The sequence below is a fragment of the Rhinoderma darwinii genome, chromosome 4, assembly GCF_050947455.1.
Source record: "Rhinoderma darwinii isolate aRhiDar2 chromosome 4, aRhiDar2.hap1, whole genome shotgun sequence".
In the NCBI taxonomy this organism is placed as follows: domain Eukaryota; kingdom Metazoa; phylum Chordata; class Amphibia; order Anura; family Rhinodermatidae; genus Rhinoderma; species Rhinoderma darwinii.
The window spans coordinates 77,288,019-77,311,848 of NC_134690.1; the positions used below are offsets into that span (position 1 = coordinate 77,288,019).

At 41.6% G+C, this 23,830-nt stretch overlaps 1 protein-coding gene across 1 annotated transcript; it reads right to left on the reverse strand.

Annotated features, from left to right (window-relative positions):
• Positions 1–7,211: 7,211 nt before the first annotated feature.
• LOC142760430 (speedy protein 1-B-like) lies at positions 7,212–13,924 on the reverse strand. The gene is made up of 5 exons (XM_075863620.1): positions 13,846–13,924; positions 11,083–11,141; positions 10,701–10,783; positions 7,556–7,724; positions 7,212–7,466 (listed from the first exon to the last, which is right to left on the reverse strand). The coding sequence occupies exons 1-5, from the start codon at positions 13,922–13,924 to the stop codon at positions 7,218–7,220; spliced, it is 639 nt and encodes a 212-aa protein (XP_075719735.1). The 3' UTR covers positions 7,212–7,217.
• Between the last annotated feature and the right edge of the window lie 9,906 nt (positions 13,925–23,830).

The window sequence follows — 23,830 nt, forward strand, 5'->3', positions numbered from 1 at the left end:
GGACAAGAGAGATTAAATATCCTACCCTTAGGGAGCTTAGCTCCTGGTACCAAATTAATTGCGCAATCGTATTCTCTATGAGGAGAATGGGAAGTTGCCCACGGGAACACCGTGAGCAACAAGCGAGGTGAACGAGCCGAGTCAAACCAGGAGATGAGCGAGGTACAAAAACGCAGAGCAGAAGAGTGGTCAGTAAAGCCAAGGTTAATAACAAGCAGAGGGTCAGTAGTTCAAAAAGCTGCAGCAGGGCCAGGAAACCAGCAGAGAAGAATCACAAGCAAAGGAGGAACAGGAAAGGCAGGTATAAATAGACAGAGGGCGGGAGCTAGCTCCGTCTGGCCAAGTTGTGATAGGCTCTCCCACTCCTAAGCCTGCCATCCTGAGTGGTGGAAGATGGAGTCAGTCTCACAGACTTAGAAGCAGGTGCAGACTGATTACCTATGGGCGTTGACACAGAAGCTGTGTCTGGCAGATCCTTTACAGGTATTTTGTTTCCTGTAAAAATAAGAAATTTTGATGAAAAATTATATTTTATTGGAAAAAATTTCATTTTTTTTATTTCACAGCCCAAGTCAAATACGTGCTGTGTAAAAACTGTGGTAGTCAAAATGGTAACATTAACTATAAATGAATTCCTTGAGGGGTGTAGTTTCCAAAATGGGCTCACTTTTGGGGGATTCCTACTGTTTTGGCACCTCAACACCTCTTCAAACCTGGCATGCTGCCTAAAATATATTCTAATAAAAAGAGGCCCCAAAATGCACTAGGTGCTTTTTTGCTCCTGGGGCTTGTGTTTTAGTCCACGAGCGCACTAGAGACACATGTGGGACATTTCTAAAAACTGTGGAATCTGGACAATACATATTTAGTAGTGTTTCTCTGGTAAAACCTTCTGTGTTACAGAAAAAAAATGGAATAAAATTGAAATTCAGCAAGAAAAATGAAATGTCCAAATTTCACCTCCACCCTGCTTTAATTCCTGTGAAACGCCTGAAGGGTTAAAAAACTTTCTAAATGCTGTTTTGAATACTTTGAGGGGTCTAGTTTTTAAAATGGGGTGTTTTATAGGGGTTTCTGATACATAGGCCCCTCAAAGTTAATTCAGAACTGAACAGGAACCTTAAAAAAAAGGTTTTTGAAATTTTCTTAAAAATATGAGAAATTGCTGTTTATGTTCTAAGCCTTGTAACGTCCAAGAAAAATAAAAGAATGTTAAAAAAACGATGCCAATCTAAAGTAGACATATGGGAAATGTGAACTAGCAACTATTTTGGGTGGTATAACCATCTGTTTTACAAGCGGATGCATTTAAATTCAGAAAAATGTAATTTTTTTCTACATTTTCTCTAAATTTTGCAATTTTTCACAAATAAACACTGAATATATTGACCAAATTTTACCACTAACATAAAGCCCAATGTCTCACGAGAAAACAATCTCAGAATCGCTTGGATAGGTTTAAGCATTCCAAAGTTATTACCACATAAAGTGAATTATGTCAGATTTGAGAAATGGGCTCTGAGCCATAAGACACAAACTAGGCTCTGTCCTTAAGGGGTTAAACGGACATGAAAATGGTGAAGGATGTGTGCATGAGGCCTGAGGGTATGTTCACACGTAGAGTCAAAAACGTCTCAAAATACGAAGCTGCTTTCAAGGGAAAACAGCCCCTGATTTACAGAAGTTTTTTGAGCAACTCGCTTTTTTTGCGGCGTTTTTCGCGGCGTTTTCGCTGTCTTTTCGCAGCCTTTTTTACAGCTGTTTTTGGAGCCGTTTTCATTGGAATCTATGAGAAAACGGTTCCAAAAAGTCCCAAGATGTGTCCTGCACTTCTTTTGATGAGGCTGTAATTTTACGAGCCGTCTTTTGACAGCGACGCGTAAAATGACAGGTCGTCGGCACAGTACATCGTAAAGACCATTGAAAGTAATGGGCAGATGTTGGAGCCATTTTTTCAGACGTAATTCGAGGTGTAAAACGCCTCCATTACATCTGAAAATAGGTCGTGTGAACCCAGCCTAACAATGTGGTATCACTATACCTGGAGACACTGTAGCTGTCGCTGTATTTGTGGACTTTGTGGCTGTCGCTATTTTTGCTTTCCTACCTGCCCCGAATGAAGTTTGTAGGCCAAAGCCAAATAACAAGGCGATTTTAGAATTGTACAGGTATAATGTTTAGTGTAGGGACCCCCTGAATGAAGTCGCCTTGTAGTGGAAGTTGGGCTCATGCAAGTGGATTATATTCAGCGCTACAAGTCTCACAATTATAAGTATGGTAGATATAGCAGTAATGCAAATTAAATAAATCCATATACCATGTTTGCGTATATATTAGTTTCCGCATTATACTGCTGTAATTTTGTGTTTTTTTTGCTATATTTGGGGACACTGTGGCTTTCACTGTATTTGGAAACACTAAAGTTGTGGCTAAATTTGGGGATATGGTGGCTATCACTGTATTCGAGGACGTCACACCTGCATTTGCAATTTAATTGTTCTGTCACAGGAGCTTCAGTCACCCCTAAAGCCCAGACCCAAACTCCAGTCACTTACATAACTTAGACAGGAAGCCTCAATGACACATATCTGCCATCAACTACTTTACCCACTGATTATTTACTAGGGGTTTAACAAAAATATTGCATTAACCTCTTAATGACCAGCCTATTTTAGACCTTAATGACCAAGCCATTTTTTACGTTTTTCAATCGTCACATTGGAAGAGCTATAACTTTTTTATTTTTGCGTCGACATAGCTGTATAAGGTCTTGTTTTTTGCGGGACAAGTTGTATTTTTTAATAGCACCATTTTTGGGTACATAATATTTGTTGATTAACTTTTATTAACTTTTTTTGGGGGGGGAATAGATAAAAAAAAATTCACCGCTCTTTTTTGTGTCCTAAATCTACGCCTTTTACCTGTGGTATAAATAACACAATAACTTTATTCAGCGGGTTGTTACGATTGCAAAGATACCAAATATGTATAGACTTTGTATGTTTTTAGTACTTTTACACAGTAAAAACGCCTATTTAAAAAACAATATTTGCTTTTGTGTCTCCATATTTGAAGAGCCATAACTTTTTTTCTTTTTTCGCCCATGCAGTTGTATGAGGGCGTTTTTTTTGTGGGACGACTTGTCGTTTTTATTGGTACCATTTTGGAATAGGTGCGAATTTTTGATTACTTTTTATCACATTTTTATTTAAGTCAGAAATTCCCAGAAAACAGCAATTTTTCCATTGTTTTTTATTTTATTTTTTACGGCATTCACTGTGCAGCTAAAATAATGTAATAGCTTTATAGTCTGGGTCATTACAGTCGCGTCAATACCAAATATCTGTAACTTTTTGCTCAATTTTGTTTTTTTAATAGTAAAGCAGTTTGTAAGGGGAAAAAGTGGGTTTTTCAATTTTTATTTCACATTTTTTTTTAATAACTTTATTAAACTTTTTATTTTTATTTTTACTAGTCCCACTAGGGGACTTTAATATGTGATCCTCCGATCGCTTTTATAATACACTGCAATACTTTTGTATTGTAGTGTATTACTGCCTGTCCGTTTAAAACGCCGGGTGCCGGTGGGATGAGAGGGAGCTCCTTCCCTCTCTCCAAAACCGCTCTGATGCGGCGCCCACTATTGAGCACCGCATCTGAAGGGTTAAACGGGTGAGATCGATACTAATATCGATCTCACCCGTTCGAGCCGGGATTCCTCCAGCCCTCAGCTACCTCTGGTAGCGGAGAGCAGGGAGATTTAACGGCTCCCTGCTCTGTTTATTTATTCTGATGCAGCGCCGTGAAAAGGCGTATGCATCAGAATAAAGCCCATTAGTGGCCGCCGTGAAAAGGCGAATTGGCAGTCACTAATGGGTTAAGCTTTTAGGAAATACAGCCATTTATTTACATCATCCCTCCATTTTTACATTTAAAAAACAAATTGGATAAATTAACAAAAGATTTTTAAAGCTCTTTTTATTGAAAATTCAGTAGACAATAAGAAAGATACATTACAGCAGAAATGTCACAACAGATTGTATGAATTACTTTTTACGTATGTACTACAATAAATTGTGTACATTAAACATTTTCTCTCCCTGTTTTTGGTACAGAAAAATGTTTCCTACAATAGTAAGACATCATGTGGGTCATAATATCAATATACAGTATATGCACATGGTACAGATTAAGGAAAAAGAAACCAAGGGAATCCGATTTCCTCATCACATTTCAGAGTTACATCGGATAGGCAGACATTGAAGCCCTAAGTCAGTTCTCAGAGTAAAGTGTGAGTGTGGATGAATAGCTTGTATCCCAAAGTATGGTAAATTTTTGGGGACACCACCTATTCTTGTATACCAAGCGCTCATATGGGATTATTGTTTGAATCATATTTTTCCATTTCCTAACAGAGAGTGATTGCCTTGCCATCCACCACATAGCAATGGTTTTCCAGGCCAAGAGGAGGGCCTCCTGTGAAAGTGATTATTTGCAGTAGGACCAGGCTTCAAGAAGACAAACATCAGGAGTCATAGGAACTGTCTTCTGGGAAATATCAGTCAGTAAGGATACAATTACCTGCCAAAAGTGTGAAATATTGGGGCGTTGCCATATAAGGTGCCAAAAGTCGGCGTTGACTGCCATACATCTATGACAATTGGTAGATGGACTACAACCCCTTCTAAGCAGTGGCATTGGTGTGAGGTAGCAATAATTTCTTATTGTGAACAGCAGGAGATACTAGAAAGGGATACTCCAGTGCATCCAACCAATCCGCATCTTTTAAAGTGGTATTCTCATCTAATAAAAACTAGGTGAAAAGCTTTGATATTAACCTTAAAGAAACTCTGTCACCAGTTTATAAGTGCCCTATCTCCTATCTAATCTGATAGTCGCTGAGATCCCGCTGTGCTGTCACTTACTCCCACATTAACTTTACCGGACCTACGGGTCAATGACCAGACATCGCCTCCAGCCAGGAGGAGATGTCTTTTCATTCTCCCGACAATCCGGTAAAGTTATTGTGGGAGTGACAGCACAGCGTGATCTCGCGAGATCACGCTGTGCTGTGAGTACAGCTGAACATGAATGAAGAGAAGTGTATGACTCTTTTAAAAAAATAAAACTGATGTTATCTACAATACAGCAACTATCAGATTAGGTAGGAGATAGGGCACATATAAACTGGTGACAGAGTCTCTTTAAGGTTAATATCAAAGCTTTTCACCTAATTTTTTTGGAAGTGTGACCTGGGATATTTTCTTGTTAATAAGATGAGTATTTGGTGTAAAAATAAAACCAGATGATCCCTGCATATAGAGTCAAACTACCATCACTATAGATATAAGGATTATTGTTAATACTTGGCTGTAAGTCACTGACTGTCGGAAGTCTAAACACATGGACATCACTAAATGATGAGTTTCCCTCCTTGTAAAGCTTTGCCGGGCCTTTACTGCAGCCGCCCTCAGTTTGGTTTTCAAAATTGGGACAATGTGTCTATCACTATATCGGGGGAAACTGTGCCTGTCAATATATTTGGGGGACACAGTGATTAACACAATATCTGGGGGCGCTTTGACTGTTAGTATATTTTGAACACTGTGGCTGTCACTAAATCTGTGGACACTGTGGCTGTCATTGTATTTCAAGACACTGTGCCTGTCACTGCATTTGATGACACAGTGGCTGTCATTAGATTTAGGCACACTGTGGCTGTCACTGTATTTGGGTATCTAATATAGTTTATAACCCCCGCCCCTCTCTGTTGGTATCTCTAAGGGTATGTTCACACGGCCTATTTTCAGACATAATTTGGGCATTTTACGCCTCGAATTAGGCATGAAAAGACGGCTCCAATACGTCTGCAAACATCTGCCCATTGCTTGCAATGGGTCTTATGATGTTCTGTTCAGACGAGGTGTAATTTTACGCGTCGCTGTCAAAAGACGGTATGTAAAATTACGCCCGCATCAAAGAAGTGCAGGACACTTCTTGGGCCGTTTTTGGAGCCGTTTTTCATTGACTCCATGAAGAACAGCTCCAATTACGTCTGTAAAAGACGCCGCGAAAAACGCGAGTACATGCAAAAGCCCCTGAAATTCAGGAGCTGTTTTCACCTGAAAACAGCTCCATAATTTCAGACGTATTTTGCGTTGTCGTGTAAACATACCCTAACACTGAAAGAAAGGAGGGGAGAGCAGATAATGTCAGTCCCGAGGGAGCAGTGAGCTGTCAGATCTATGACAAAAGCAGCAGCACAGCCAGCTATGTATAGGAATTGCACAGACTCTAGAGCAACAAAATGGTAGACCATTTTTAAGAAAGACTATTTAGAAAATTGTTTAATTTTACAATTTAACTAACGCCCACCCATGAACCTTACATCCAATAAATGCATTTCTTCATTGATTTGTAAATGTTTTCTTTCCTGTAGACTTCTGCTGATGCCTCTCCTGAATGTCGATGATGAGCGGACGTCCTTCACATAGTGTCAGTAAATTCTCCAGTGCGATCAGAAGGGAGGACATTATCACAAACCCATCACACAGACCACCATATGTCGCTTTCATACAAGAAATGACTCAGACAACGTAAGGAGTGTTAAACTATGTGAATTTTATTGTTGTGTGTATGTGTGTGTGTTGTGATTGTCTGTTACCTCCCATCACTCACAAAGAGCGTAGAGCGACACTCAGGACAGGCAAAACCCCCAGTGGAGGAAACCTGCAGGGAAACCATGGCCGCTGTACTGTCCTTCCTCTGGCATACTAAGAGAGGTTAACGCTATATAACGTATGTGCGCGTGTACAGTATACATGTGTATATGTGGATTCCCCCATACAAGGAATAGAGCCAGAAAATGTAAAAAGTGACTGTGTTACTATGTGCAGTGTGTCAGTGAGTATGATTGTGTATAGTTATGTATGTGTGTGTGTAAGTATTAGTGTGTATGTATTTATTATGTGTTTTTGTGTGCGTGCATGCATGTCTTATACATTACCTGCTCCTCATGTTTGGTCATCCATCATGGTCTTCATCTCTCTTGTGGATCAGGCAGCAGAACCTCCTGGGTGGGAATAGAGGTACAAGAGAAAACGTTCAGCAACATGTGGATTAGAAGATCCATTACTGCATTTTACTTCGCACTTTTGTGATCATTTTTTCCTACCTACTTCTTTATAACACCAACATTTTACTTACCAGCGTTATTATTAGTCAGGGACCTCAATCGGTGTCTCCGGGTCCACTGCTGTGTCTATCCGGCTAATGATGTTTCCTTCCACTTTCCACATGCACGGATGCAAAATGATGTTTCTACAACGGGCACAGGACAGCGCGCTCTTCCATGGGCCTCGGGTGTAAAACTCCTCTTTATTTCTCCTTGACGCACGTATGGCCCAGCTGTGATGGATTTGCCTGTTTCTCATCCATGCCCAGTGGAAAGGGTCTTGTGCCATGATCTAAAATGGAATAGTAAATGAGGTAAAATTGGCTTCTCATCACAGACTCTTAATCAAAGACGGCACTTGTTCTGTTTTTTATTACAGACCAGATCACATGTGGTCCGGGCCACCCACGCTCTAAAGTCCATCCGGCAGAGCAACTGGTCGCGTTGGTGATGCAGCTCTTCTGTCTTCATTTCCCAGTCACTTCCTAAGGCCCACGCGTAGATCTCGTCTCTGAAGTCCTCGTCCTCCTCGAACTGGTTCGCTAGAAATCTGAAAAAAATAATAATTTATTAATGACACATGGAAGAGCAGAGCACTGTATACTTATATATCTCAATGTAAAGGAAACTTGTGTTACTATAAATGATAGCGATGGTGTCCAAGGATGTTAGAATGACCCCTCCCCCCAAAGTCAGAAGGCTACATAGTGTAATCTATAGGTTTGATATTTTGTCTTTTGGATATTAAAATGTTAAAATATTTTTATTTTACTGCTAAAACATGACCATAATTGTTTTGTAACCTATAAGGGATAAAGCTAATGTAAAGCGAATAGGGCCACAATCAGGAATTTCTGGGCCCCATACAGCCAAAGAGATTGGGTCCCCCCTTCATTACCGTGGGTGGGCAACGGAAAATGGGGCGCTCGCGTTTGTACGTTATATGCAGTAACTGATTTTGTTCAAGTTATAGGGAACGAAACCATGAAGCAGTCAGTGACCAGTTGATACCCTGGATTTTATTGAATTCAGCCAAAACATATGGCACACAATGGGATACGTCGCCTGGGGAACGGTATCCATATCCGTATCCATAAATGAACAGATACGTCAGGGGCTTTACCTGGGCCAAAGTCCACGGGCAGACTGCTTGTGATGCTCTGTCTGGGGACTCCGGCATTGGGAAGCCCCTGACATTGCAGCTTTTTCACCACAAAAATTGCAACATCTGCTATTTGTTGCGGGTTTTACCTCCCCATTAAATCCAATTGGGAAAACTCTCAACAGAAAAGCAGCGATTCCAAAGCATAAATTGACATGCTGCGGATTAAAAAAACGCACCGCAGGTCAATTTATGAACTGTTTTTCTGTATATTTTTAGTCAGCGTATGGATGAGATTTGTTCAAATCTCATCCACTCTGCTGCTGCTACTGTATTATGCTACGGATTTTCCAAAATGAAATCCATTGTGGAAAATCCGTAGTGTTTATGCTACGTTTGAATTTACCTTTACAGATTTTGCTAAGGATTCGCAGCAAATTAACCCTTTGCATTGTAAAGGGTGACATGCGTGCCAATTTTGCAACATAATAGGCATGCTGCTGATTTAACAATCAGCAGAATGCCCTAAATTAGCCCATGCAGATTTTTTTTCTGCTGCATGTGAATGCGGATTTGAAAACCTAATTCACATAAATTGTACAAATTGTAATTTGTAGTGGATTTTCAGTGTTCAACAGCACCAAAAATAGTAGACATAGGCATTGACAGAACGCTCGTTGCCGATAATTGCCCCGTGTAAACAGGGCAGCGAACACAAGATGAACGATCATCTACTGGTCGTATCCTTTTAAATAAGTGAAATATTATCGTTGTCGGCATCACATCTCCCTGTGTAAATGATAATAACGTATGGGGACGAGGGATCCGAGTAACGACCGCTCGTCTCCATCCATAGCTCCGTGTGACAGGAGCAAACGGGCCTTAATTAACGATGTCTCGTTGAACAGCGCTGGCTGCACCTTACGATTATCTGCCGGTAAAACGGCCTTTAGGGTCTATTCACACAGTGCAGTCAAATGCAATTTTTTGCAAAATCTCAGCAAAAACTTGATTTAACTGCTCTGTGAAAATATAGCCTAAGGGCATGACCACACATGGCGGAATTCCTCCGCAACTGTCCGCATCGATGCCGCACAGAATCTGCGTTGCAGATTCTGCAGCGGATCTGCACAAAATGTGCAGTACATTGATGCGGACTAGCTGCTGCAGACTGCGGGAAAAGTGCTTCCCTTCTCCCTATCAGTGCAGGATAGAGAGAAGGGACAGCACTTTCCCTAGTGAAAGTAAACGATTTTCATACTTACCGGCCGTTGTCTTGGTGACGCGTCCCTCTTTCGGCATCCAGCCCGACCTCCCTGGATGACGCGCCAGTCCATGTGACCGCTGCAGCCTGTGCTTGGCCTGTGATTGGCTGCAGCCGTCACTTACACTGAAACGTCATCCTGGGAGGCCGGACTGGAGACAGACGAAGGGAGTTCTCGGTAAGTATGAACTTATATGTTTTTTTACAGATACATGTATATTGGGATCGGTAGTCACTGTCCCGGGTGCAGAAACAGTTACTGCCGATCGCTTAACTCTTTCAGCACCCTGGACAGTGACTATTTACAGACGTCTCCTAGCAACGCTCCCGTCATTACGGGAGCCCCATTGACTTCCTCAGTCTGGCTGTAGACCTAGAAATACCTAGGTCCAGCCAGAATGAAGAAATGTCAAGTTAAAAAAGCAAGACGCATCCGCAGCGCACATAACATGTGCATGACAGCTGCGGACTTCATTGCGGAACTTAGAATCTCCATTGAAGTCAATGGAGAAATTCCGCCATGAGTCCGCCACTGCTCCGCAACAGACAGAGCATGCTGCGGACACCAAATTCCGCTCCGCAGCCTATGCTCCGCAGCGGAATTGTACGCATCGTGTAAACGAACACTGCTAAATTAAAGTGAAAGTCAATGGAGAAACGGCTCCGCTGCGGATTAACGCTGCGGAGTGTCCGCAGCGGAATTTAAGTGGAATTCCGCCATGTGTGAACCCGCCCTAAAAGCACAGTTTTTTTCATGTTTTGTTCCATTATTATTTTCATGTAATTTTTGTAATTGCGGCACAAATAAGGCAGTTTTGCCGCAATTTTTAAATGTCTGGTGGGCGGCTCTCTCCACACGGAGCTGCTTTCATGCTTCTCATGCAGCAGCTTCCCCTACTGTCCTCTCGGAGTCCCAGCGTTACAGTTACTTACAAGGAAGGAACGGAAGGGTCCGTTCCTTTCTCCAAGTAACTAACGCTGGGGCCCTGATAGAAATGTTTACAGTTACTAAGAAGCGGGCAGACCCCTTTTTTTCAGCATTGTGGCCGGGCCCCTGACTGCCGTACCAGCTGTACTGCCCTGATGGTGACCCTGAAAGCACATGATCCACAACTACTTGAGCGTATTCCTTCAAACATGTGATACGTGAATATACTCACAGGGATGCAAAGAAATTCTCTCTATATTCCTCGGTACGCAGTCCGGCTCTCTTGAAATACACGAGGACCATGGCCAGCAGATACTAGTGGAAGAAGACAAGAGGTTAGAATTTGGAGATAGAGAAATGGTCTCTTCTTATGTCTTATCTTTATGTGGTGATTCTATTTATATGTTTATTAATGTCGGTCCATAATCCTAACACATAAATCACAGGATTATCCTCATTGTTCTGAATCTAATATTATTATCTTACCAAGGATGTAGATGTAAAGTAGAATATCCCGTAATGCCACATAAACCCTTTTATTCAAATCTGATCTTTCTTGTCAGTCATGTCTATATCTGGCTGATTGTCTATTTGTTTTGTCATTATAAAATTACCTTGTCCGAAATCCTCAAACAGATGTCCTTGGCCAAAAACAGCTGGATCTGCTCATCATCTACGAAAAAAGTTTATTTCAAATTCTTTAAATGCAAAATAGTTTATATACAAAGAATTAAAGGTTAAGTAAATGCTTAACCCCTTAATGACCGCCGATTAGCCTTTTCACGGCGGTCATTAGTGGGCTTTATTCTGATGCAATAGCCGTTTCACGGCGCTGCATTAGGATAAATAAACATAGCAGGGAGCCGTTAAATCTCCCTGCTCTCAGCTGCCAGATGTAGCTGAGAGCTGGGGCAACCCTGCTCGAATGTGTGAGATCAATATTAGTATCGATCTCACCCGTTTAACCCCTCAGATGTGGCGCTAAAGAGCGTGCACCGCATCTGAGTGGTTTTGGAGAGAGGGAGGGAGCTCCCTCTCATCCCACCGGCACCCGGCGATAAGATTGCCGAGTGTCTGTGTCTCCGATGGCAGCCGGGGGCCTAATAAAGGCCCCCAGGTCTGCCTGTAGTGAATACCTGCTAGGTAATGCCAGAGGCATGTCCTAGCAGATGCCTGTCCGTTTTAAACAGACAGGCAGTAATACACTGCAATACAAAAGTATTGTAGTGTATTATAAAAGCGATCGGATGATCGCATAGTAAAGTCCCCTAGTGGGACAAGTGAAAAACAAAAGTTGAATAAAGTTAATTTAAAAAAAATGTGAAAAAAAATTAAATTAAAAACACATTTTTTCCCCTTACAAAATGCTTTACTATTAAAAAAAACCAGAATGAAGCAAATAAGTTACACATATTTGGTATCACCACATCCGTAACGACCCCGACTATAAAGCTATTACATTGTTTAACCCGCACGGTGAACGCCGTAAAAAATAAAATCAAAACAATGGACAAATTGCTGTTTTCTGTGAATCCTGACTTAAAAACATGATAAAAAGTGATCAAAAAGTCGCATCTACTCCAACATGGTACCAATAAAAACTACAAGTCGTCCCGCAAAAAACAAGCCCTCATGCAACTGCATCGGCGGAACAATAAAAAAGTTATGGCTCTTCAAATATGGAGACACAAAAACAAATAATTTTGAAAAAAAAGTGTTTTTACTGTGTAAGTAGTAAAACATACCAAATCTATACAAATTTGGTATCGTTGCAATAGTAACAACACGCTGAATAAAGTTATTTGTAATTTATACCACACGGTAAACGGCGTAGATTTAGGACGCAAAAAAGATGGGCAAAATTTTAGGTTTTCTTCTACCCCCCCCCCAAAAAAAGTTAATAAAAGTTAATCAATAAATTATATGTACCCCAAATGATGCTATTAATAAATACAACTTGTCCCGTAAAAAACAATACCTTATACAGCTATGTCGACGCAAAAATAAAAAGGTTATAGTTCTTCGAATGTGACGATGGAAAACTTAAAATATTGCTTGGTCATTAGGGCCCAGAATGCAAGCAGGGAGAAGGGATAAACAACGGCCCCTTTGTTGTTTACCCACGCATAGCACCATATATATGGTTGTGGCTATGTCTGATACTGCAAATCAGTCCCATTCACTTTATTGGGACTGAGCAGCAGTGAAATGCAGTACCAGGCACAGCCACAACTATATGTATGGCGCTGTGCTTGAGTAAACAGTAAAGGATTTATTAGGGTATGTTCACACGCTTAACAAAAAACGTATCAAAATACGGAGCTGTTTTGAAGGGAAAACAGCCCCTGATTTTCAGATGTTTTTTGAGCAACTCGCGTTTTTAGCAGCGTTTTTCGCAGCTTTTTCGCAGCATTTTTTACGGCCGTTTTTGGAGCTGTTTTCATTGGAGTCTATGAGAAAACGGCTCCAATAACGTCCCAAGAAGTGTCCTGCACTTCTTTTGACGAGGCTGTAATTTTATGAGCCGTCTTTTGATAGTGATGCGTAAAATGACAGGCCGTCAGCACAGTACATCGCAAAGCCCATTGAAAGTAATGGGCAGATGTTTGCCGACGTATTGGAGGCGTTTTTTCAGACATAATTCGAGGCGTAAAACACCTCCATTACATCTGAAAATAGGTTGTGTGAACCCAGCCTAACACTCGCTGGAACACTGCAGCTCCTTTACTTTGCTTACTATAGTGGTGCCAGGAGCCAGACCCTCACTGATAAAATATTGATGGCTTATGTTTAGAATAAGTTGTCATATGTTTGTACATGAGAATAAATGTAAATCACACTTTGTGTGATCAAATTCCCCCTCCCCTCCTATCGGACAATACATCAAAATAATAAAATAAAAATGTATTCACCTCAACGCTCCACTTCGCTTCTCCCCACTTAGGCTCTCCCTGCGGACCACAGCTCATACAAGGTACTGGCGCAGAGCGTTGTATGTGATGCAGCACTGAGGTAGTGGAGTGCTGCATCACATATATGGCCCTGTATGTTGTATGAGCCGCAGCATGCTGAGAGGGCATAGGGAGAAGATGAGCGGTGAGCATATATATATTTATCTAATGTCCGATCCTGGGAGAAAAGGGATAGGGCTGCGGTCACGTTCCCACACCCTGTGAGTGCAATTGTTACGCCACGATTGTGGTGAATGGCCAGCTGAAAGATGAGGCAAAATTATTATGAGAAATTAGCTTCTTATTAAATGTGTGGCATCCTACTCCAGCGAACTGTTTACTAAGACCAGGGTATGAAACGTCAGTCCTAATAAATCCCCCTCTTTGTGTCTGGTCAGAATCATTGGAAGGTGCAGTGAATCTTACCGAGGAGATTGTAGAAAGCAGTCCGTTCTTCTGGCTGCAGGGTATGCTCCTTCCTCCTCTTCCGGCACTCGTCTATCATGTAGGTCAGCGAACTGTCATAGAAGAAATAGTTATTACAGTCAGCAGTCCAATGTAAAAATATAAAATCTTTATTTTCATGATCGAAAAGGTCCATTTTGTAAAACATTTGGGGTACAGAATTACATAAGAGTACAGAAAGTATAAATGCAGCGTACATATAAAGAACTGCTGTGAAAGCCAATATTCCCACGCAGGAGAGTAGTCTACATGACTCCAGGCCCCCTACGAAGAGGACGGATTCAACAGCCGCATAAGAGTACAGAGAACGAAGAGAAAGTTACAAAAAAAAAAGAAATAGAGGAGGGTGAGGAGCAGATTAAAGTGAGTGGGGTGTCCCACCATGACATCCCGCAAAGTAAAGAGCGCTACTCAGGCTGCCGCGCAGTACTCAGCTCTCGTATAATGTCTTTATAGGAGTCAGAACCCTGAAAAGCAATCCAAGGAGTCCATGTTTGGCGAAGAAATAGATATTACAATCAGCAGTCCAATGTAAAAATATAAAATACAGACAATTATGTGCTAATAAGTTTACAATGAAATGAATAAATGACAGGGAAATCTTAGTAAAATCCATGTTTAAGAACATTTCCTCGTGGTATGTCTCTGGGGTTAGTACCTCTCAGAGCATTAGTTAAAGGGAAGGTGTCACGAAAAAATTTTTTTTATATGTTATTGCTTTTAGTATGTCATTAAAATACATTTTATTTATTTGTGTGTTTGTGTTTCTTTTTTCTTTCTTTTACTTCTCTATGGGGGCTGCCATTTTTTTTTTCATCTCTGTATGTGACGATTAACTACACATACAGAGATGGAATACGGCACATACATCCCCATAGAGAAGGCGAACGGGAGCCGTTCCATTCACTATAGTGTACGCCGTCTGTGTGGGAACGGCGGAAGCGCCGCTCCCACACAGACCAAAAGGTAGGTCTTTGGCAGAGCGACATCCGGCACCATTTTCATGTGGACCGGAAGCCGCGGCCGGACAGTATGACGACTACTTCCGGTCACGGCTTCCGTTCATATGTTAAGAAGCAAGGGCAAGGGGCGGAGGCAGTGGCGGCGACAGCGACGGTGGCGTCAGGAGCAGGTAAGTTATGTTTGTGTATGTTCGTTTTATATTGTGTGATTACCACGGTATCTAATCCTCCTACATTGTGCATTCGCTCAAAAAATGGCGGCACACAGTGTAGGAGATTTGAACATTCAACCCCCTCCTTTCTCCTGGCACTAGCCAGGATAAAGAAGGGGGATTGTTTGGGGACACTAGAAAGAGTGTGTCTTCTCCAATTTTGCAGCATAAGGCAATGAGGTTGCTTTACCACATGCCAATGCTTCAATTTTGGGAATTGCTCCCTCTAGTTACCAGCACATGGAAATGTTATAAATTAGAATCTAATTTATAATATTTCCAGACTTGTGAAAAAATTAAAAAAATTAGAACAATGTGTAATCATTTATATACTAATTGTTTAACTAGAAAAAAATTTTTTTTCTAGCGACACATTCCCTTTAAGCTTTGTATGACCTTGGTAGAAGGACGCGTCACCCTTATAGGGTGTTTATTCCCATGGGTGAAGAGGTTAATAAGAAGCTGATACATTAGATTTGTAATGGTTTGTAACACTAAGTATGGATTTGGTATGTAGTGACTGCAGTGATATAAAATCTTGTACTGACGTCTCCTCCACATGTAGAGTGACCATCTCTCTCTTCCTCTTCCTCGCCATCTCTTCTCCTCTTCCTGGGAAACTTAAATAGAAGAGAAAATTACCATGAATATTTGGGAATGTGACTGACTGTGCGCATACCTGTACCATGTACAGGCTAGGGTGGATTATACATAAACCATACAAGTAATTTGAACGACACACAACTAAACTTTTAAACGTGGGTTGACACGAGGGTCGGCCACAGCTTTATTTATTTAAGTATTTTCAAAATAATGTTTTCTTATTATACCCGTATGCCAGCCCGATATCTACAAAGGGGGCTGTATGGCATTATCTACAGGGGGGACTCTGTATGGCGTTATCTACAGTGGGGGCTGTATGGCGTTATCTACAGGGGGATGTATGGCGTTCTCTACAGGGGGGCTGTATGGCGTTCTCTACAGGGGGCTGTATGGCGCTATCTACAGAGGGGGCTGTATGGCGCTATCTACAGAGGGGGCTGTATGGAGTTATCTACAGAGGGGGCTGTATGGCGCTATCTACAGAGGGGGCTGTATGGCGTTATATACAGAGGGGGCTGTATGGCGCTATCTAAAGAGGGGGCTGTATGGCGTTATCTAAAGGGGGGCTGTAAAAAAGGCACTATCTACAAGGGGGGGGGGGGTTGTGTGACACCCAGGGGAGGCGGGGGCCCCAGTCAAAAGTTTGCTATGGGGCCCAGTCTTTCCTAGTTACGCCCCTGGGCGGGTGCCCTCTATCCCTATAGGTCCTGTGGCCCACCTAAATTGATCTTGGACAGACCCACCGCTAGCAGGATATATCCCTCCTTTAACCCCTTCCGTGCCACACAGTCATGGGCCCAATGGCTAATAAGCCTGATGGCCTCAAGTTTCCTGAAGAAGATGTTACAAAAACTTAATTAATATAAACATGTAGTGGGTGTGCTGGACTGACGTTATATAGAGGGTGCAGAGGTAGCAGTCACACCCAGGATCTACTGCCATAGGGGGCCCAAAATCCACTCTTCCATAAGAAGACACCAGTATTATAAATGACACATGGTATAGAAAGGGCCCTGCTACAGATTTTACATTAGAGACCAGGAATATATTTATATATTATAGTAAAAACACAATAAGCACCCCTCTAACATTATCCACATCCCCGGACCCAATTTACACACATTATAGATTAAAGACAATTTTAAAACTTGGTTGAAAATAAAAAAAAGAAGAATCACAGGACAGCTGCACTGAGGTATAAAATGTATACACTATGAATATTAAGGGGGTTTACTCATAATTGAGTGTTATGGCATATTACTAGGATATGACATAACATTCTGATTAGTGGGGTCTGATCTCCGGGACCCCTGCCGATCCTGAGAATGAAGAGACAGCATTGTGTAATCAATTAAATCAGACTATGTTGTAGTTCCCTGGAAACCGGGGTGGGGGGGGGGATGCCACTATGAAGGGTAAAACTGAAGAAATGGGGTGATGGTCCTGGCAGACTGATCAGAATATGGTGGCAGATCCTATTGATATCATTTTCTAGAATGGAAACCTCTCTAAATACAGAATAATAATAAGCATACGGTCCTACAGCTTGGGATCCATCAGCAAGATCTGAGGAAGGAGATGATACGTCGGGTTATTTTACTCTTGTCTCCTTAGTTTATCCAGATTTTGGGTATTTAGGTGAAAACCTTTAAGTTTATTAATAAAATACAATAAATTTCAGTAGTGGAAGAAGCATCTGTGTCTGTGTCTGGGATGACGTGGTCATTATGGTTAGTAAATGGCGGCACTTTACCTGTGAAGTCTTGAAGACAGTTGGTGTTGTCTCTCAGAAGACGCAGATACGCAGTAGTGTCTTCTCCTCCGATAAAAGTAAACGTTTGTCAAATCGCTTTGAAGAACAAAATGGAGCCTGTCTTATCTCTGAAAAGAGCAATCGCAGACTGGCACCAACTGATGATATTTTTCTATCTTTAAATTCAAATCCTGCAATTCTATTGGTTGTTGTTGTTTGCGGCACTTGCCATGATGATTCATGCCTCAGCAAGTTTAAAGGGAAAGTACACTGAAATAATGTCATGGTGCGTTTTAATATAAAATTGATATATAATGTATGTATCTTTGGTGCAGGTGCTGGAGTTAGAAGCATGTTGACTGATGTCTGACCTGGCGGAGGATGTCATCTTTACCATTTAACATCTTGCAGGCCTCTCATAAATTTGACGCATCCACAAATCCAAAAATCTGTTGGACGTGGGTAAAATGTGCAAAAACTGAGGACCAGAAGCTTTATAATGTGATCTTATAATTTCTATTCAGATTTACAAGAAATTAACTGGCATTGTTGTCATACATGTGCCCCATATGTCATACATTCATAGCCATATATATTTCTATTATATAAATTCTCTATATACTGTGTATTGTCCTGATCTCTATGTACAGTGACATAACTATTAGTATACTGGTTGCATAGGTAGAGAAATGTAGTGTCACATTGTTACATGGTGTCCATTCAGATGAAAGTCATGCATAAGATATATTGAATTTATTCACAGCCCGCCACACAGGGTCTTGATGTTAGTCACCGCCAGGATGTTGTGTGTTGCGGTACATACAAGGTCTTTGTGCTGGCTGGCATCAGGACCATGTGTGCAGCGGCGCCCAAAAAGAAGAGAAGCCAGCGAGGAACAGTAAGTAAATAGAGCGGTCTGAGTTAATTTCCTTTAGTCTAATCTGGGGTTTTATTAATTTTGGGGTCTGATTTAGGGGTCTTGTCTGGGGTCTGGAATAATTTAAGGAACTGGTCAGGGGTTTGGACTAACTTAGGGGTCTAGTTAGTGTGCCCCTGTGATGCCGATTCTTGCGAGACTCATCATTGGTTTTAATGATTGTTTTGACTGCAGCATAAAAGATGATATATTTTTTTTTAGATATAATTGTGGCTGTTTGGCACTTATTTTATGTACAGTGTAGGTCACTTTCCCTTTTTCTTTTCTTCACCTAGCCAAGACCGCCAAGACGACTTCTCATAGCCATGACTTGTCTGCATTTCGACACACTGACATCTTTAGTTTTTTTCCAGAAGAACACTACAAAGTGGAAAAATTATCAACTTCGGCACAAAATGTTGGAGTTTAAAAATATATAAATTTTATTACAAATAGACATGACAGAATAAAAAGATGAGTCACACAATGAGAAGGCGTCAGCCTATGCTAGACCAAAAAGTAAATGTAATGGGCATGTTTATGCATATTTGTAGTAGGATGCAGACACAAATGTATATCAAAGTCCAAGGAGGACAGCCAAGCCGCATGGGAAATGCATCAGATAGTTGATAGATGTGAGATAGTAGTCAAAATTTGCAGTGATAGACAGTACAGATATATAGCTTATAGCCACATGCTAATATTCCCTATACACATCAATAATGGGGCTAATGGTTATATGATGGAAAATCCAAAGGACTGAATGACATCAAACTGCCAACATGAGATAACAGACGAGTGTAAGGAATAAGTACATACCAAAAGTCATGGTCTCACATAGGAAGGACGCCAACACCCAACGTGCGTTTCGGTGAATGCCTTCGTCTGGGGTTGGCATCATCCTAGCGGGAGCCCCTCCTATATCCTACCTGGCCCATGTGTTACAGATCAAAAATCACCGGTCACAAGCGGAAAGAGGACACCGGCGTCAGATAGGGGGTACAAAGATGGCCGCCGCCCCACTTCCGGAAGCCGCGTCATCAGGGAGGATGTGGGACAGCGATGTCTGAGTTGGATTCATTCATGACTAATCTGAATGAGAATACATTAAACCTGAAATTTACCTATAAATTCCACTGCAAACAAATAGAATTTCTAGATATTAAACTTGTCAAGGATATACATGGCTTTCTGCAAAGCGATCTGTATCGTAAGGAGACCTCTGTCAGATTATTGTTACACTCTTCTTCTTCCCATCCCCCACAGACTATTCAGGCAGTCCCCATTGGACAATTTCTGCAGATTAGGAAAATCTGTTCATCAGACAAATTGTAAAATCGTTTCCTTAACCGCAGATATAGTATGAGGTCCATTGAAAAGGCATATCACAGGGCGAAACACACTACTAGAGATGACCTGCTCTTTCCAAAGAAAAAGACAAACACACAAACACAGGTAAGGTTTATAACCAGCTACCACTCAAGGTGGTTACAAATGAGGGACATTTTTAAACGGTATTGGCCCATTTTATTGACAGACCCTACACTGGAGAGATTCATCACCAGATACCCAAGCATTACAGCAAGACGCTCTAAAAACCTGAGGCACCACCTGGTGAGGAGCCACTACAATCCAATCAAAAGCAAGTATCCTTTTGGGACTAGGGGCCCGAAATGGGTCTGTAATCCTTGTGGACACTGCATTGCATGTCCAAATATAGAGAAGGCATCAACATTCACGAATGCCTCAGGTACAAAAATATACTACATGACCTATTCAATAACCTGCACCACAAAAGCTGTAGTGTATTATGCGGTATGTCCCTGTCCCAAAATCTATGTTGGCCTTACATCCAGAGAATTGAAGGTCCGAGTAAGGGAACATATGTCCGACATCAAGCGAGCGACAGAAGTGGACAATTTGGAAGGTCTCAAACCAGTAGCCCGACATTTCAGGTTACATCATTCCTGTGATCCATCTCAATTAAAGGTGAGAGGGATTGACCACATCATATCGGGTATGAGGGGAGGTGCTGTTAAACAAAAGCTGGCACAATGTGAGATTCGTTGGATATGGACCCTTGGGACAATGTATCCACATGGCTTGAATGAATCTCTGAGCTTCGCTCCGTTTCTATAACCATTGACTCCTAGCGGGTCCGGGTATCACCATGTCAGGTTTGAAGGGCTCTTGCGGTGCCAAAACAGTGAAAATCCCCCAAAAGTGACCCCATTTGGGAAACTACACACCTTAAGGAAATTATCTAGGGGTATAGTGAGCATTTTGACCGCACAGGCTTTTTACAGAAATTATTAGAAGTAGGCCTGAAAATGACAATCTAAATTTTTTCAGAGAAAATGTAGGTTTAGCAAATTTTTTCTCATTTCCACAAGGGCTGAAGGAGAAAAAACACTGCAAAATTTGTAAAGCAATTTCTCCCGAGTAAAACAATACCCCACATGTGGTAATAACCGGCTGTTTGGACACACGGCAGGGCTTAGAAGGGAAATAGCGCTATTTGGCTTTTGGAGGAGGCCAGGTCGCATTTGCAGAGCCCCTGAGGGGACAAAACAATGAAAACACCCAAAAAGTGACTCCATTTAGGAAACTATACCTCTTGAGGAATTCATCTAGGGGTGTAGTAAGCATTTTCACACCACAGATGTTTCTTAGAATTTATTAGAATTGGGCAGTGAAAAAAACAACAATCCTTTTTCTTCAATAAGACGTGGCTTTAGCAAAAATTTTTTCATTTTCTCAACAAATAAAGGAAAAAAAGAACCCAACATTTGTAAAGCAATTTCTCCCAAGTACGGCAATACCCCATATGTGGTCATAAACTTCTGTTTGGGCACACGGCAGGGCTCAGAAGGGAAGGAGGGCCATTTAGAGTGCAGATGTTGCTGGATTGGTCTCTGGGTGCCTGTGGGCCAAAAACAGTAGAAACCCCCCAGAAGTGACCCAATTTTGGAAACTACCCCTCAATGCATTTACCTAGGGGTGTAGTAAGCATTTTAACCCTGCCGATGTTTTGTAGAAATTAGTGTGCACTCGATGTTGCAGAGTGAAAATGGGATTTTTTCCATAGATATGCCAATATGTGGTGCCCAGCTTGTGCCACCATAACAAGACATGCTCTCTAATTATTATGCTGTGTTTCTCGGTTTTAGAAACACCCTACATGGATGGGGCACTAATCTTTTGCCTGGACATTCGACCAGGCTTAGGAGTGAAGGCGTACCATGTAAAATTGAGGCCTAATTTGGCCATTTACAAAGTATTGGTTGACAATTGCAGAGGCTCAGATGTGAAATAATAAAAAGAAACCCCTGAGAAGTGACCCCATTTGGAAACTACACCCCTCAAAGAATTTATTAAGGGGTGTAGTGAGCATTTTCGCCCCACAGGTCTTTTCCATAAATGATTGCACTGCGGATGGTGCATATTAAAAATTTATATTTTTCCCTAGATATGCCATTTCAGTGGCAAATATGTCATACTCAGATTATGCCACTGGAGACACACACGCCAAAAATTGTTAAAAGGGTTCTCCCGGGTATGACGATGCCATATATGTGGAAGGAAACTGCTGTTTGGGCACACTGTAGGGTTCGGAGCGGAGGGAGCGTCATTTGCCTTTTGGAGAGCGGATTTTGCTTGGTACTATAGTTGTTTGAGTATTGCTGGTGTTTCCATTTATAATGTGGGGGTACATGTAAGCGGGTCGGAGTATATAAGGGGCATAGTCAGGTGGTATAATAATGGGGTAAAAAAAAAAAAAATCAATAGATGTGTGTTACGCTGTAAAGCAATCCTTTCTGCACAGGCCAGTGTCGCACTGATAAATGGTGTCATTTCTTATCCCCCTTTTGGTCCGCACTCCGCACCTTTGTAGTTTGGGGAATTTTGCTGGGAAAGTGTTGTCCTGGTATAATACGGGCGCCCTCGATTCCAGCAGATATGTTTGGCCCTCCCCTTCCTGGTTCCCTAATTTTAGGTCCTTGATAAATCGCCTCTTGAAACAGAAGAAATGTTCCCCTCGGGCCGGCACAACTGCATATTTTTTATTTCCTGACTTATTGGAGCCTTAATTAATTTTATTTTTTCAAAGACATAGTGGTATGAGGGCTTTTATATGCGGGACGAGCTGTAGCGATTATTGGTACCATTTTGGGGTACATGCGACTTTTTGATCACCTTTTATCCTATTTTTTGGGAAGCCAGGTAAACAACAAATTCTGCCATAGTTTTTCTTATTTTTTTTTTATACACCATGTGTTATAAACTAGATGTTCACGTTATTCTGCAAATCAGTACGATTCCGGCGATACCTAATTTATAGAACTTTTTTATATTTTACAACTTTTTGCACAATAAAATTACTTTTGTAAAAAGAATGTATTTTTTCTGTCGCCAAGTTGTGAGAACCATAACTTTTTAATTTGTTTGTCGATGGAGCTGTATGAGGGCTTGTTTTTTGCAAGACAAGCGATAGTTTTTATAGGTACCATTTTTGGATAGGTGCGACTTTTTGATCACTTTTTATTCCAATATTTGTAGGGCAAAGTAACCAAAAAACAGAAACTCTGATATAGTTTTTTACGGTTTTTTTTTACGCTGTTCACCGCGTGCAATAAATAATATAATATTTTAAAACCTCAGGTCGTTACGGTCGCGGTGATACCAAATACGTATGGCTTATTCTTATTTTTCAATAATAAAGGACTTGATAAGTGAAAAAGGGCGATTGTGTTTTATTTTATTACTTGAAACTTTTATTGTTCTCAAACTTTTATTTTTTTCACTTTTTTTGACACTTTTTTAATACTTTTTTTTTACACTTTTTTTCAAGTCCCACTAGGGGACTTGAAGTTCCAACTGTCTGATGTTTTTTTTCTAATACATTGCATTACCTACGTAGTGCAATGTATTAGATCTGTCAGTTATTCACTGACAGAAAGCCGATTAGGCTTCGCCTCCCGGTGGGGCCTAATCGGCTTTCGTAATGGTAGAGCAGGATGCCATTGTGTCTCCTATTGCCATAGCAGCAGTCGCCAGTCCCGATTGCCTGTCAGGGCTGGCGATCTGCTAGTAACCGCTACGATGCCGCAATCACTTTCGATTGCTGCATCGAAGGGGTTAATGTCAGGGATCGGAGCTAGCTCCGGTTCCTGCCGTTACAGGTGGATGTCAGCTGTAACATACAGCTGACTTTCACTGCTGATGATGCTGGATCAGCTCCTGAGTCGGCGCCATCTTGCCGGCGGCTACGGAAGCCGATCAGGCTCCGCCGCCGGGCAGATCTTGACGGGCTTCCATGCTAGGCAGATCGGGAGGCCAGTATTAGCCCTCCGGTTGCCATTGCAGCCACCGGAACCCCGACAATTTCATTGCTGGGGTTCTGATGAGCTACAAACAGCTTAAATGTAGCGATCACGTTTGAACACTGCATTGAAGGGGTTAATGGCAGGGATCGAAGCTAATTTCGGTCCCCGCAATT

What these genes read in the sequence shown, in the direction of transcription:
- LOC142760430 (XM_075863620.1), bottom strand. Translation starts at nt 13,924, where the DNA reads ATGATAGACGAGTGCCGGAAGAGGAGGAAGGAGCATACCCTGCAGCCA. An exon ending in TGCTTTCTACAATCTCCTCG is followed by an intron (nt 11,142 to 13,845) that starts GTAAGATTCACT and finishes CTTTTTTCGTAG; the next exon opens with ATGATGAGCAGATCCAGCTG. An exon ending in CCCGGACCACATGTGATCTG is followed by an intron (nt 7,467 to 7,555) that starts GTCTGTAATAAA and finishes ATTCCATTTTAG; the next exon opens with ATCATGGCACAAGACCCTTT.